This window comes from Pipistrellus kuhlii, unplaced genomic scaffold, assembly GCF_014108245.1.
Source record: "Pipistrellus kuhlii isolate mPipKuh1 unplaced genomic scaffold, mPipKuh1.p scaffold_m20_p_3, whole genome shotgun sequence".
Lineage (NCBI taxonomy): Eukaryota > Metazoa > Chordata > Mammalia > Chiroptera > Vespertilionidae > Pipistrellus > Pipistrellus kuhlii.
The window spans coordinates 151,272,995-151,290,051 of record NW_023425529.1 but is presented as its reverse complement, the minus strand read 5'-3'; the positions used below and the strand labels follow the sequence as shown (position 1 = coordinate 151,290,051).

General features: G+C 36.9%; 2 protein-coding genes across 5 annotated transcripts in view; one reads left to right on the top strand and one right to left on the bottom strand.

The window, feature by feature from the left end:
- Nucleotides 1-17,057, bottom strand: part of UBAC2 (UBA domain containing 2) — a 167,725-nt gene that overhangs the window by 63,110 nt on the left and 87,558 nt on the right. The window lies entirely within an intron of this gene.
- GPR183 (G protein-coupled receptor 183) lies at nt 3,347-15,706 on the top strand. Of its 3 annotated transcripts, none has more exons than XM_036456283.2 (3): nt 3,347-3,474; nt 7,264-7,267; nt 14,282-15,706. In XM_036456283.2, the coding sequence occupies exon 3, from the start codon at nt 14,312-14,314 to the stop codon at nt 15,383-15,385; it is 1,074 nt and encodes a 357-aa protein (XP_036312176.1). In that variant the 5' UTR covers nt 3,347-3,474; nt 7,264-7,267; nt 14,282-14,311; the 3' UTR covers nt 15,386-15,706. The 3 variants fall into 3 exon arrangements, with proteins under 3 accessions (XP_036312176.1, XP_036312177.1, XP_036312178.1); XM_036456284.2 differs by lacking the exons at nt 3,347-3,474; nt 7,264-7,267 and adding exons at nt 6,738-6,900; nt 13,758-13,781; XM_036456285.2 differs by lacking the exons at nt 3,347-3,474; nt 7,264-7,267 and adding an exon at nt 6,738-6,900.

Below are 17,057 nucleotides of genomic sequence, written 5' to 3'. Positions count from 1 at the left end.
CTAGTGCCTAATATAGAGGCTCATTATTTGTTGGATTAAAATAAATGAACAAAGCAATTTAATAAGCAGAGATTTATTTAAACTATGATTCTCAATTCTGTACAAAAGAACTGTTTGGTTCTCCGCCCCCCGCCCCCAATTCAAATCATCTGAACCCAAACACAGTTGACTAAGCAGCTATGCATTCTTTTCATTAAAAAGTATAAATTAGCCATTCCTCCAGTGACTCCCCACCCTTAAATAAAAGCCAAAGTCAGGACTGCATCCCACCTCAACCTTGATCTTCTACCACTTGGTCTCCCTACCACTCACCCTTGCTTATCCAGCCACATGGGACCAGGGAGCACCTCACTCAAGAAGGACTAGGCATATGGTGCCCACTGCGTGTGCATATGCTCTCCCCTTCTCCTGGCCAACTTCACACAGATAAGGACACTTACTCCCCGCCACCCTCCAGGTCTTTACACAAATAACACATTCTGAGAAAAGCCCTCCCAACCACCCCATTCAGACTGCAGCCCTGCCACACCTCACAGCCCTATCCCCACTGGGCACCGCTCTATTTCCCTTTCCCCATAGAACCTATAACTGGCTACTCTGCTATGTGACTTGTTTTTCATCTGTCTCGTTGACTAGAATGGGCTCCACCAGGGCAGGGATCTCTGTCAACTTTTTTTCGCTGTTTTATCCTCATGATCTAGAACATTGCTTGGCATTAAGTAGTTGCTCAGTAAATATTTGCTGAATAAATGAATTTGCCTTTTGTTTAAAAAAAAATCAAAAAAAAAAAACCCAACACAAACCCTTTTCCTTGTTTTATTGTTCTTAATAGGATTAAAATACATGATTTCATATATATATGCTCAAAACATGGCCTGTTGGTCTCTTGGCAATAATAAGAGAACTCTATTTTGTTTGCATTTGAGATCTTTCACCACAGAACATGTTATTTAAGTTATAGAAATTCTTCTGTTTACATTCAGCAATAAAGTGTAAATAGTGATGTTATAATAAAAAATCTAAAGCAGAGTTCTTGTTTGAAGTTATATTTCAATGTAAACTAAAAAATATGGATAGGAATTTTAATGACCACAGTTTATGTCTTATATACCAATAGAAGTTTTAAAATTCCTTAGAAGTTATTAATCACTGTGAATTTTTCAATTATGACTAAATACCAGACCACATACACCCATAATACAGAAGCACACATTTCAGACCATGGTCATATACGTTGTTTTGTAGAAATTTTCCATTGCTATTTCTATACACACAGACTTCACAAAATACCATGCTATTAGTCATTGGCCAGTTTTTCTTTTCCTTATTTTATGACAACATCTGTTCTTTATACTGTCAACAATGAATTCAATTTGACCTTTTTCATACTGTGAATAGGTAACTTCTGGAAGCCCTATCTGGCTTAAGCATGTGAGGCTAAAGTATAGAAAAGAGGAAAACAGAATCCATTCACTTTTCCACTAATACTTGTTTTCTACTATATACTCACAACTATATTTAACAGAACAAACAGTTCAGGTCACAAATGTCTACCTTTCCTCTTATATAGAAAAGGATGTTTATGTATAAGAAAAAGTTGTACTTTTATAGTACAACTAAAAAAATCCTGGTAACTTTCAACAACAATAAAAATAAGGTTTATGAACTCATGAAATTATTTTACCCTGAAACTCAACAGCATCTTGCAGGACAATTACTCTATCACATCTTCTTTACATACTTGACTATTCTAATACCAAAAAATATGTACATCCAATTTTCTAAATATTTACCTTATTTAGGTGAGTTATTCATTGTATAACAATGTTTTACTTAATAAAAATTATTTCAAAGATTAAAAAACCAACACATCCCACCAGAATGGCCTTTCAACAAATTAAAAAACTTCAAGTATTCTCCAATCCAAAGTTTAAAGGAACTATATATTATATTTATCCATCAAATCATAAAATCTCTTCTTTCCCCTCACTGGATCTTTTTGAACTGGGAATTAACTTGTTGACCATTTTTAGTTCAATGATTTTTATTTTATAGACTGTGGGGCGGAGGCCCAAAGATAAGTTCTGTTTGACAAGGTTTCTCCACAGTTCTCAGCATTTTAGAGCTAGGAAAACTCTAATAAGCTTCTAAATTGAATAATACCTCTGAAAGGCTATTTTGACAGATTTTTAAAATAAAAGGGGCTCTGAGGTCACAGAGCCACAAATTCCTGCCAAATGATTCCATACTCTCTACAGAATCTTTCAAAATAGTCATCCAGATTATGCAAGCATCTACTAGTAAATAAGAAACAGCCTATTCCATGTTTTTATGATGCTAACTTTTGAGAACTAAACTCATAGTTTGATCTGAAGATTATCTCCAGTAGTTTCTTTTTATTGGCTTTCCTTTTCTGGAGTTAGGAAGACTAACATATGCAACCTAAACCCTTTTCTATAATACAAGACATCTTCCAAATGCATGATAACAGCGATCACATCCCTTGCTAAGCCTAAACATTCTCAGTGTATTCAATCGTTTCTCCTAAGACCTAGAATCCAGACCCCTCAGATCCCAGGCACGGTCTAAGTCATCTGTACCCTTTGTAAAATGCAGCACCCAGAGCTGACTGGGAATGGCCAGATTGGTCCTGGATAAGTGTAAATATCACCTCTTTTGTTTTAAGCACTATATTTTACTTAATTTAGCTTACAGATAGATGGCTATGTTATACTGTTGACTTAAACAGTCAACTAAAACTAAAGTGAACAGCATAGGTCTCCTTTACCCTGTTCACAAGAGGCTCAATTTTAGCTGCAAATGCCCCCTTCAACTTTTCCCTTGTCATTCCTGTGTCCATGCAGCCACTGATTCAGTCAAGTTAGCCTCCTGCCTAAAAACATTAACTAATCTCTGTATATATGCAAAAAAGCATCTTTCTCCCACTCACCACAAAAACTTGTTTCTTTCTCATAAGCTGTTGAGCAAGTTTCCAAGTAGACAAAACTGTCAAAGTTGACATTCTTTCCCCCTTAAAACATTTAAAAACTCATATTTTTACACAGACTATAGATATAACATCACCAGTAACTATGATTCATTGATTTTCCTGATTAAGGTCTACTGCTTCAGTCTCTTTCACATAATTTTTTAAATACTTATATCTTTACAGAAAAATTTATAAAGTTCCATAGATATCAGCAATTCATAAATTCCAAGGGGTTTTTGGATAACTATTTAAAAAAAAATCACTAACAGAAAAATTTCACTTCCCATTTTTTTTTTTTTAAAGTGTACACGCACGCACACATGAGGCTAAGTTACTCTGCTCAGTCACAGGGTGACAGGAAAAAAAAAAGCCGCCACCATAAAAGGATGTCTGCATAATCTCTCTGAGAACAACATGCCAAGGTTAACCTACTTCAGTTTGGTCAAATCCTGACTTCGACTACACAGGGGCCCGGAAAAGTCACCGTTAAGGTAAGTGCTACATATTTTGCTTTTGCAACAAAATCTTTTGAGTTAAGCAAAACTTTGAAAGCCTTCTTAAGGTACAGGTAAAGGGAAAGAATCTATTCAATAACAAGCTATAAACATTTCTAACAAAAACGATTTATTAATATAGTTTAAACTCTCCAGTGACTGGCAGTTCTGATCAGCTAGCATTAAGCTAGGTGAAAGCAATGGATTGTGCCAGAAACATCTTTGCCAAAAAACAGGCTTACTCTGCATTTCTGTGCAAACTCACAATTACAAAAGAACAGTATCAAGTAAATATTGGCAAATAATGCCAAAACTTCAGGATGCTTTAATATGAAGGGAAAGGAGCAAAGCTATTTTATGATAAGATATCCTTACACTTAAATGTATTGTATATATAAAAGTTATTCAGCACAATTTAAAAGAAAAGAGTTGTAACATTTTACTATTTGGCCACATATCTACATACAAAAAGGCTTTTTTATATACTTCTATTATTTCTTTTGATATAAACTGGTGTTTTGGTTTATAAAAACATTTTACCAATTTACCCTCTGATCAGTGGCAGTCTGGGTTTCACTGTTTCAACTCTAAATATAAATCATTAACCTGATTTAAAAAAATACAACATCTCTGTTGTTTGCTTTATATTCATTTGATGATCAGTAAAGCTAAACATACCTCCATATTTTTTTCTAAAACTTGTATGTGCTTTAAAAAAAAATCACAAAACAATGAATCATACGCAGTGTTTTGCCAATATTTATGCCCAGGTTTGGAATGAAGGTAACAGGAACTTTTAACAAGTATAAACTGTGAGGAAACTTCCTCCAAAGAAGGGTGTGGTTTTGAGTTTTCTTGGGGTGTCACTTTAAGCATAATATAAATGCAGTGGTTACGAGCCCAGCTCTGGAGTCAGGCTCAAACCTGAGCTGTGTGGCCTTGGGCAAGTCCTCTGGCATCTCCGGCACAGTTGCTTCGTTTGTAAAATGTGGAATAAAACCACCGCCAAGTCCTTGTAACACTGGCTTTCATACTAACTGCTAGGAAACTGTCTGCTATCACTGTTCTTCCTCCTTCTGCCCATTCAACTGCTAAAGGATGACTCCATCAGACAGTTTCCTTGCCCTATCACTTCTGTGAGAAGGATTTTTTAACTTATTTTCAGGTCTTTATGGAATATTTTACACACAGACTGAGTCTTTGTATCGTTATAAATCTAATTGTGCTACTGTCTGGACTCTGCATTTGCTAGTATTATTTCAGTGCATGTTTTTTCTCTGGAGTTTAATTGTCCTTTGAACACAACACTGCAGAGAGCACACCACTCCGCAAAGCATCCTCACACACATGCTCACCTAACAAGTGGTGGTGATGGTAATTTCTTTATAAATTACTCTCAACTAGCTTCCGAGAACTTTTCAGTAATAACAGGACCAGTCATTTAATGGAATCAATATTAACTAAGGTCACTATATGACTTTCATTCAGTTATGTATTCCATAAGCATTTATGCTATCTATTATAGGATAGTTCTGAAACACTCTATGGGATTAAAGTGCTGTATAAGATAAAGCCATCCTCCTTAAGAAGCTTATTTTATTTTATATATTTTATTGATTTTTTTACAGAGAGAAAGAGAGAGGGATAGAGAGTTAGAAACATCGATGAGAGAGAATCATCGATCAGCTGCCTCCTGCACACCCCCTACTGGGGATGCACCCGCAACCAACGTACATGCCCTTGACCAGAATCGAACCCGGGACCCTTCAGTCCGCAGGCCGACACTCTATCCACTGAGCCAAACCAGTTTCGGCCTCCTTAAGAAGCTTATATTTTAATAAAGAGCTGAGCACCCAGTAAAGGAGTGTATAAGCCATGCTGTTTTCCCTGCTACAGTTAAGGGACTGCTGGAGCTCTAACAGGCCCTGGGGTGTGGTATGTGCTGAGGATGTGTAGTACCCCGAGTCTGTTCAGTTTCTTAGCCTCCCAATAAGTCTGCAAAATACAGGCTTCAGCAAAGACAAGATAACGCATGTGAAAATCCTGTGAACACTGTAGAGCTAACAAAGATCCTTGTTGTGTCTTAAAAGCCCAAAGGGAGGAATGAAAACATTTTGTCAAATATCTGCAAATACTTTAAAAGTACTATAAAAATAAATTAATAACATAAAAGCTATCTTGGGTAGCCACCCTTTTCTTTCAACAGAAATTTCAGTCCAAATGGCTTCATAGAAATATTGTTATTCCAATAGAAATAGTAAAATCTAAAATCATTTTGAAAACCTTTACTTATTTTTAAATATGCTACAAATTTATGAATTCCTTTATTTAAGTCAACTTATTTCCCACCCCCCTCCCTGCCCCTTCTTGTCTCCCTAGCCCTCCTCTTCTCTCTTGCCTTAAAGTTTTGAGATGTCTTCCTAATTTACTTGTTTCTACCAATAACATTAGATTATCCTGGAAATAACAGCCAGGAAGAAATGTATGGCACTTAGTGTGATTACTGCAGTCAAACTGCCTAGATTGATTCTGACACTTAACAACTCTATCTTCATAAAAGTGTACTGTTTCATCCATTTAAACTGATCTGAAAAAGTTTTGTGAAGATTTATGTGAATATATGTAGAGTGCCCAGGGCAGTGCCTGCAGGAGTCTGTGCTTAATAATACTGGTTACCGTTATTAGTCAAGAACTTACATTAATCTAAAGAACCCTTGACTGAGGATCAAGAAAGCTGAGGTTTTGCTATTCTTCTTTTTATTTTTTTAAGTACATATTTTTTATTGATTTCATAGAGGAAGGAAGATAGAGAGAGAGAAAGGAACATCAATGATAAGAGAATCATTGACCAGTTGTCTCCTGCACACCCCCTACTGGGGATTGAGCCCACAATGCAGGCATGTGCCCTTGACCAAAATAGAATCCGGGACCCTTTAATCCACAGGCCGATGCTCTATCTACTGAGCCACACCAGTTAGGGTGCTATTCTTCTTTTTTAAAAATTGATTTTAGAGAAAAGAAGGAAGAGGGAGAGAAACATTGATGTGAGAGGGAAACATCAATTGGTTGCCCTCCGCATGAGCCCTGACCAGGAATGGGACCCTCAACTTGGGTATGTGCTCTGACCCTTCAGTGTATGGGACGGTGCTCCAACCAACCGAGCTGCTCCAGCCAGGGCTAATGGGTATTTACTGAGCATCAATTATGGGTCAGCTAGAGAGACACAAAGTTAACAACATGGTCTCTACTCACAGGACTTCACTGACCAGTGGGAAACAGAAAAAAAGAACCCAAACAACGCATGGTATTGCAGAACAGTGCCCTGGCGAGGATACTTGACTCTGCCTTTCTGCGGGTGCTGGGAGTGAGCAGGAGAGAATAAAATCAGAAAAGCTTCCAGGAGCAGCTCATTCTGAAGTAAGTCTTGAAGGAGAGCAGGAAGTAAGATTACATGACAGAGGACAGGAGGCACCAAGACAGAAGGAAGAATATCAGAAAGGCACAGAGTTGTGCGAGAATACAGGGCATCAAGGAATTTAGCGTGGCTGGAGCCAGGGCATCATAAGAGGGATGGTGGCCAGAGACCCAGTGGGAGAGGGAAGTGGAGCCCAATCATGAAGGAAAGTGTGTCACAACAGAAACCTCCCCGTCCGCCACTTGAAGCACACTGTGAGAACTGCTGCAGTGGCTGCAAACAGCAGTGAGAGCTGCCTGAAGGCCAGCAGAGGTGGTGCGAGTAGTTCACACAGGCAGACAACAGACATAACCATGGGTGCAGAGGAGGGTCAGAAAGCTGCAGGCACAGGAAATGCTGGCTGATTGGAGATAGTGGATGAGGGAGGACACAAGAGTCCTGGCCACCTCCATGTCCCTGACTTGACGCTTGTACTGAGGGACACCTAATTCTGTTTGTCCATAAAATAAGGATATTTAATGTTTCTAATTTCTATAAGATAATGGAGACAAAACCCAAAACTTGAAACTCCCTAGAACTTTAAGGAGAAAAGGTACATATTATTTCTAGAAACATTTTGGACTCAGAGGATAAAGATTATACAGACTCAGACCTTCGCTACAAAGTCTTTTTATATCATACAGCTAGTTAGCCTGCATACAGGTAAAATCATGTCTCATGGAAACAGTATTTGTCTTCCTTAAACTGAAATGATTACAGTGGGATTCTTATTTCTTACAGTTCCTAAATGTTATGTCATAGAATTCGAGTCCTTAGGATTACTACCTCCTTTATCTTCAACTTTGACAATTTTCATAGCAGCCTACTCAGTACTAAAGTTTCCGAAAGCCACACAAGGAATAAATAATCAGTGAAAGGTGAAAGAAAAATAGCTGGAACATGTAAAACCCTCAATGTGCAAGTGGGTGTTTAACCAAATAATTTAAATGCCAGGCACCTTTCGCTGTCCCATCAATTCCAATGTGAATGCATACAGAAGCTGGAATTGGTCTTCACTGAGTGTCCATTGAGCTCAGGACACTATAGAGGCACAAAGAACTGCAGACTGGTGATCACTGGCCTTGAAACAGTTCTCTGTGACTCATCCTGTAGATGGGCCTCTGCAGATCCCAGAACCAGACCATTCTGTGGTGGCAGCTGGGTCACATTTCCACAAGCCAGGGAGGCCGGACAGTGAGGTCTCCTAAGACACACTGACCAGGGACAACTCTCAATATAAACACTCGGGCATGTGTGAGGTTCCTTTCTGAGAAAGGACAGGCAGCTGCCAGTCCTTTCTGAACAATACTTCCTATATCCTTCCAAAAAATACATCTAGGACACAGTCTTAGGCTATTCATGCAGGACTCAAAGCTGGTTAGAGGAGAAAAAAATCACCTAACAGTGTGGAAAGGTTTATTTTACTAGGTTAACTGGGCTGTGTACTATTAAAGCAGTTGAGTAGCAGCACTATGAATGTCAGTCCAACTTTACTAAAGAAGTGAGTGCTAAGAGGCAGTGTCTGTGCTGGTCACAGCCTGTGTGTGTGTTGGTTTTCTTCCCCACAATCAGGAGTTAATATTTTCTACCTGTCTATTTCAGTTAGTCAACTAAAAAAAGATGGGGGAGGGGGGGAAACCATTGGTTCAGTGCTAGACCCCAGTATGTGTGGCACTGAACTGAATACCAACGTCCTGTTGGCTCAGCTTCAAGAACAAGGGGGCTTTGTCAAATAATTGCCAAATACTTAGAAAACTAGGAAGAGAAGAAGCAGTGATTTCTTTCTTCCATGACTTATGTGTGTCTTCAAGGGCATTAGACAGGGCCTCAGCCTGCTGTCCTGATACATCTGTGCTGGCTTATTTCCTCAGGAGACAGAATCTATCTTATTCCAATAACTCTGAGCCTGTGTTGGCCCCCTCCTTTTCTAGGGACCTGATTGGTCCTCACACTAGAATATTTCCCTCAGTCTTATCTATAAAATAGCCAAAGGACAGTTTATCAACAGAAATTAGAGAAAGAACTGGATCAAACACTCATTCTTTAACAATATTCAAATATAATTTATATATATATATGCATATATATATATATATATATATATATATATATATATCCACATTTCCGTGGCTCTCATGGTTGTTTTCGAAAATGTGCTCCTGAACTTCCTCTTTGGTGCATGCCACTGTGGACACTTTGAGTCAGATCATCTCGATGTGTAAACATTCTTGAGCAGACTTCACCTTATAGAGAAATCACCTATTTATTATCATTCACCTATTCAATTCACTGCTGAGGCCTGAATATAAACAAAATCACCATAAGATTAACCTCCTTTCATTTAAGGTGTATGATTACTGAAAGAATAAATACTGGGGGTAATGGTGACTTTTTAGGAATCTTAAAGCAAAAATTAAAGCTGGTATTCTAGCAGTTATGAAATCTTTGAATATAGTGAAGTTTTATTCTGTTTCTGCCATAAATAAAAGCTAAGGAAATAACTGCCAAGCAATTACTGGGATTGGGATAGCAGAAAGCTTCTATGTGCGCCCTGAGAAAAATCACAAAAAGGCTCCAAGTTGGTGTCTACGGTAAATATTTCCAGAGTACAGGTTACATTAGAGCTTAAACAATTTTCTTAACTATTAATGAATGAGTTGGGGGGAGGGGCTTTTATTTTTTCCTTTCTGTGGCTAAAAGAACTTGCCAGTTCATGTCAACATGTCCGGTTATGCAAAAATGAGATGATAATGTCTTAAGAAATATTAGCTACTCTATTAGTAATGAACTCAACTCTAGAGAAAAACATACATAGGCAACTTCCAAAAACCTAAGTAAAAATACTTTGGAGGATATTTCCCTGTGGAATAACTTGTTTTATGCTTGTTTGGATAACAATAAGTGAAAGGATGAATATTGTATTACAGAGACAATCCTAAGAGGGTTTCCTTTGCTTATTAACAAAAGTGGCATAGATTGTTGCCAGAGTACCTGCCAGGTACTTTAATTTTAGGAGAAAGAGGTGTTCCTCTGGTGGAACCTGAATTAAGGACCCACATTTCATGCAGCCCAGTTATTATCAGTGCCTTCAGTCCACCCTAAATAACGTGTCAGAAGCTGTTGCCTAATAATTATGAAAATGTGAAATATTTAAAATATATTCTAAAGTAAGTAAATTAGAGACAGGTAGGTAGTTAATTAGTTACGAATAAAAGAGGAATGGCTAAAAGGGGGATTTGCAATCCAAAGGCTGGTAAAGGTGCACTGTAATGAAAACAGCAAGCAGAACCCTGGTGTGTGTGAGAAGAAACCATAGCAGAGAATATTGAGATAACACCTCAAACAGATAATAGCACATCCCGAATATCATATATTCATCTTTCAGCTTTAGGCCCTCGTATATTAAAAGATATCATATCTGTATTTCCATGACCTCACATATAAAGGCACTGAAGATTTATTGATGAATAAAAAAATGGAGTAAGTCAAGGTTCAGGAAAATAATCCTGAATTCTAAGATGATTAAAGAAAAGTATAAAATAATATCTCTGAGGGAAGATGATAATAAATTGGGAATGACTGATATAAGAATAGGATAACAATAGTCAAACACATGAAAGGATTTTTCTTGTCAATTTGGAAAAGATAAAATTAACTAAAACTATAGCATTAATAATATAGATATATGTAAGCAAGAAATAAAGTAGTATACTGGAGTTGTTGACTAATGAAATAAACCTTTAACAGGTTACTAAATATCCAAATAAACATATTTCAAAACAGCCTAAATTCTTCTTTACCTAAGAGCATTTTGAAGCATGACATTTACATGACCAAACTATGCAAGGTCTTTCTTTGATTGACACAGGACTAGGGTGGGTAGTACAAGACTCCTCAATGGTCTTCCATTACAATTCTATAATGTGGTGTCCACAGGTCTGGCTTCCCGTTTGGAAAGGCACCTCACATGGAAGTGGGAGCCCTGTTGTCCTAGGAAGAATCATTCCCCTACTCAGGAGAAGCTGGGCACGTGGTGCCCAGGCTGTTAATTTACACATAAAGATAGCCTGAAAGCGTAGGCCACTTTGAAGGCACAAACTCTCAGCATTTCCAGGGCAGGATGAATTAGCTGACTTTGCCAAGGATGGGAGAGAGTGAAGGCTGGGCTGAGGGACACCTCCATCCCCCCAGTGCATGAATTTCGTGCAATGGGCCCCTCTGGTCTCTATAATATTGTAATAATCACATAGAGAATGATCAGACTCCCAATGTATTTTTTCCCCATTATGTATTTTAAAAAGCAGTTCCCATGATCATGCTTGGAAATATTTCTCAAAATAACATGTATCTGTTGAGATTTTCAGAAAGCAATTTTTTTTTTTCAAAGTAGAAAAATAAAAGAAGCTCTTGCTGCTGTTCCTAAGGTGCAGCCTTAGCATGGAATTTTCCTTTCTCCCTCGTGTCTAGTCTCAGTTCTTGGAAAGTTTCTTCTCACAAGAACTGGATAAAGCTTTTTTTCTACATTTATTCCACAATTGCAATTCCCATGACTTCCTTTGTAAGAATCACTTCACCTTTTTCTGTACAAAATACAAAGCTCATATTTATTGTGGTGTTTTTTTTGTTTTGTTTTTTTGTATGTGTTTTATTTTCTATTTCATTAATTTCTACAATTATTTTTATTTGTTTTTACCTTCTTTTGGCAAACTCAGTTCCTTTCTAGTTTCTTGAGCTATATATTTAACTAACCTATTTCAACCTTTTAAAAGTAAATATTTTCAAGGCTTTACATTCATCTTCAATGAACTCTTTAGCCATATCCCTCAGTTTTGGCATGTAGCATTTTTGTCATTTAGTACTAAACACTTCAAAATTTGCTTTGTGATTTCTTAACCCAGGCATTCCTTAAAAATGTATTTTTTAGATTCCAGATTTATCCTTTATCTTTTCGTTGTGGATTTCTAATTTAGTTGCACAAGAATCATAGAAAATGTGAGCTGCCAGATGATGCTTTTTCTGTAAGTTCTGAGATATCTCCGATGACCTTGTAACAAAGTCATATTTGCAAATAATGGTCATGAGCCTTCAGCACAAATTCTGTTAGCTTTGAAGTCATGTGGGTAAAGCTACGTCCATAATCTATTTTTTATATGGCATATTTGTTTTTTTTGTTAATCCTCACCTGAGGATATTTGTCGGGGTTTTTTGTTGTTGTTGTTTTTTTTAAGAGAGTGGAAGGGAGAGGGAGAGACACAGAAAAAGAAACATCAATGTGAGAGAGACACATTGATTAGTTGCCTCCTGCACAGTACCCCCAGCCAGGGCCAGGAACAGAGCCTGAAACCAAGGTACATGCCCTTGACTGGAATCAAGTCGGGGACCCTTCAGTCTGCGGGCCAACACTCTGTCCACTGAGCCAAACTGGCTAGGGCTTACCTGGCATATTCTAGTTAAAATCTCGCATTGTTTGTAAATTTACCAATTTCTCCTTTAAATTCTGTCAAATTTTGTTACATGCACAATCATGATTATTTTTGTCCTTTGTAAACTATTCTTTTAATTTTTGTAGTGACTCTCTTTATCCCTATTAATATTGAATGTGTTTTGGATTCTGTTTTCTGATGTTAATATTGCCACTCTAGCTTTTCACACTATTTGGTACCTGTTCTGCCAAGCTTTTCTAAATCACCTTGGGTTATATCTCTCCTAAGCAGTATAGACCTGGATTTTTAAAAATCCAAACTGATAGTCTCTGTCTATCAATGTGTAAGTCCAACACATTTAAATTTGCTGTGACACATTTCTACCCTCTTATTTTGTGTTTTCTATTTACCATTCTCATTCTATCCTTTCTCCCCCGCAAAGTCCCCTTTCCTGTCTTCTGTTGATTGATAAAATTCTACTTCCACTTCAGATCCCTTTTAGTTTAGGTTGTATTTCCATATTTTAACGATTATTAACCTATCAACACTGTATGTAATGCACACTTGTAACAATAGTGCAGTCCTCTGGTAACTCTGGTTGTCTGTTAGCATCACTGTTTTAAGAATGTTAAAAATAACTTAGCAGAGAACTAATTCATTTAATACCATAGTCAGAGAAATGGATTTGCAGTCAGTGCCTTGATAAGGCTAGGTAGAGTCCTTTTCCTTTAATACAGAGAATCATCATCACTAAATACACTGAAAATTCCCCTTAACTTTGTGTGACTTTCAGATAAGGTTCATGCACATAGATAGTCCTACCAGAAAATTATTTTTCAACTAAAAATAACTTCACAGAACTTATTGCCCAACTCTCCCTTAGTTTTGTCAAAGCCTCGCCTCATACACAGAGTTTTACTGTAGGAATTTTTTATTCTTCAACTTAGGAGCTGAAATTTCATCCGAACATTTATAACAAGAATTGGAAATAATCCAAATGTTCATCAAGGGAATAGCTAAGCAAATCATACTGTAGAATACCCATCTACATAAAATTTACACGTATGACAGACAAATAGATTATACTGATCCAGGAACATGTTAAATGAATAAAGTAGAACACAAAATACCACATATGTAATGCTTGCTACTCTGTGTGAATGAAAGAATGTATACTACATGCATCAATGGGGTACCTGAGAAATTATACAGTTTAAAATTAATTTGAAAATTGTCTCTTGAAGCAGCTTAAGTTTTTCCTCTCTTTTCCTTTTCTTCTTTTTGGTCAGTTCTCATGTTTGTTGTGGTCATCATCATCATCGTCTTTTTCTTTCTTTTAAGGAAACCTAACTTTCAGTTCCTAACAAAACTTTGTCTTGTTTCTCATACTTTTTTAGGTTAACACAAATCAGATCACTGTGGTAAGTTCACATTTCACTACATAAATGTGTGACTGACTTCATTTCCTGGCAGTGATATGCACTTGGGGGGAAGTCCATTAAAAGCAGCATTTTATGCTTGTCTGAAATGTGGGTGCTTTACATGAATTTATTCTTAACCAGACAATGATTCACAAAAAGAAGGGGAAAGTTCTGCCTAAAAACTTACTGCACTCCCTCTTGTCACAAAAAAAAAAAAAAAAAAAAAGAAAGAAAGAAAAAGAAAAGAAATTGTCCTATTTAAATGGTTCTAGTTCCTTTCCCAGAGCTTTGCCAAAATCACCAAACTGTGATGCAAAAACATGACTCTTATTCTGTTCTTCCTGTTACTATCAATATATATGTAACCATATTACCCATCATTGATTTTTAAAAGTATATGAATCTTAGAAATTTTAAGTTTGATCTATAAAAGGTAGTTTATATTGCTTTGAGTTAAATCTGCTTTTCATTAGACTTATCCTTCTTGTTTTTTTTTCTAGGGAACTTGAACACCACTGGTGGATATAAAAATGGACACCAATTTTACTACTCCCTCTACAACTCCTCCGGAAAATGACTGTGACCTCTACGCACACCACAACACAGCCAGGATAGTAATGCCTCTGCATTACAGCATTGTCTTTGTAATTGGGCTCGTGGGAAACCTGTTGGCCTTGGTTGTCATTGTTCAAAACAGGAAGAAAATCAACTCTACCACCCTATATTCAACAAATCTGGTAATTTCCGATATACTTTTCACCACTGCTTTGCCTACACGGATAGCCTACTATGCCCTAGGCTTTGACTGGAGAATCGGCGAGGCCCTGTGTAGGATAACTGCTCTTGTGTTTTACATCAATACATATGCAGGTGTCAATTTCATGACCTGCCTCAGCATTGACCGGTTCTTTGCTGTGGTGCACCCTCTGCGATACAATAAGATGAAAAGAATTGAACATGCAAAATGCATTTGCATATTTGTCTGGATTCTAGTATTTGCTCAAACACTCCCACTACTCATAAAATCTATGTCAAAGCAGGAGGATCAAAGGACAACATGCATGGAATACCCAAACTTTGAAGAAACAAAATCTCTTCCCTGGATTCTGCTTGGTGCATGTTTCATAGGATATGTGCTTCCGCTCATAATTATTCTCATCTGCTATTCTCAAATCTGTTGCAAACTCTTTAAAAATGCCAAACAAAACCCACTAGCTGAGAAGTCTGGTATAAACAAAAAGGCTCTCAACACAATAATTTTTATAATTGTTGTGTTTATTCTCTGTTTCACACCTTACCATGTGGCAATTATCCAGCACATGATTAAGAAGCTTCGTTTTCCTGATCTCCTGGAATGTAGCCAAAGACAGTCATTCCAGATTTCTCTGCACTTTACTGTATGCCTGATGAACTTTAATTGCTGCATGGACCCTTTTATATATTTCTTTGCATGTAAAGGGTACAAGAGAAAGGTTATGAAGATGCTGAAACGTCAAGTCAGTGTATCAATTTCCAGTGCTGTGAAGTCAGCCCCTGAAGAAAATTCACGCGAAATGACAGAAACTCAAATTATGATACACTCCAAGTCTTTAAATGAAAAATAAAAAGGAATTAAATCTTGGATTTACAGCAAAGTAAACTGTATGACAAACTTTGCATGACTTTTTTTATAAAGCAAAATTATTATTCAATTTCCAATTAGGATTCTCCCAAATTCCTTTCTTTGGGCACTATTTCCCATCTCCATATTGGAAGTAAATTCAAGTTTTTTACACTCAAGAGAACAACATAAAGCTAAAATCTAATTTGTAAATGGAATGTGATACCAAAAAGAAGGCTATTTTAATAACTCTCAGTATAAAAGAGAAAGTTTTATGTAAATGAAAATTTAATCATTAACATTTCTTGCCAACAATTTGGCAAAAGAAAAAAGACTGTTAAGATTGTATATTACCAGTGTAAAAATGTTAATATTGTAATATATTTCTTTTTTTGATAATGTATTTTTTCAATCTATGTTTTGTTTTATTCTAAGACTTTATTTCATCAGTAGCATAGCTTTTTGTTTTGTTGTGTTCTGAGTCATAAAATTTTATTTCAAAGAACTCTTTTGGAATAAAAAACAGGATTCTACAAAATTATGAGTATGCTCTTCAATGGTCACTGTCAACTAACAGCAGGAGTTACAAGAACACTGTAATTTAGCAGTAGATAAATATGGAAAGCAACATTATAGTGTATGATGATGCTGACAGAGGCAATGAAAGTACTGAGCTCTACCTCCAGACAGCCCGATAGTGTTTAACGGCCACTGCTCAGGAATATGACAAGGAATATAACTTGCTAAATTCTTGCTAAATTCTCCTTGGGAATAAAACATATACAAATATAGTTGGTTTTCTTGTTTTCCAAACTTTTGACATATATGTACCCCTTCTATAATTTTCGTAACGCTGAGTACCCCTCATACTCATGAGAACGTAGAATTAGGCGCAGCTAAGCACAGTGCAGTGCATATCCCCACCAAACTCCGGTGCAACGAGTACCCCCACCAAACTCTTCCCGTACCCCTGGGGGTAAGCGTACCACACTTTGGGAAACACTGATCTAGGGGATCATTTCTCTTTTTTATTCATAGATACCCTGTGCCTTTCAGTGGTCTGGGTTACCAGAAAGGGCAGGAAGGATGAGTAGCAGGTGGTGGTAGAGTTGCTGCTTGCCTAAAAAAGATAGGTGAGTAAAATGCAAAATTATAAACACAGACTTTCCAGGATTCTTTGCAAGGTTATATTGTATATTTGCTCAAGTAAGTAGCTTAGTATGAGTAGCGTGACCTTTGCAAGTTTAGTCATGCTGTCTGTCAGCTCAAATTTGTTTCACTCAATCCTGAACTACAGCAATACAGTATCTGTGTTAGCAATAACATCAATTTTGGTAATGGAACATAAAGAAATTAAATACTGTATTATGAGTCATTCTTTAAATTTTTATTAGGTTTTATAGCCTGACAATATGTTAAGTTCTTATCTTACTAATTTTCAATTTTTAACCTGTAAGGAAATTAATCTTAATGGTTGGTTCAACACCATTTGCTGAATACTTTCAGATATGTATTGCATTAACTTCACAAAGAGCTACCTGACTTTATAGCCACTGACAAAAACAGACACTGATCTTTGAAACACTCTATGGAGACAGGTGAGACCACATGGATGGCAGTCAGAATCTTAGGGCCTTTCCTTCATCTGCAAACTTTCCCAAGTGAAAGAGAAAAAA

Coding starts and splice junctions, on each gene's coding strand:
- GPR183 (XM_036456283.2), top strand. CDS start 14,312: ATGGACACCAATTTTACTACTCCCTCTACAACTCCTCCGGAAAATGAC.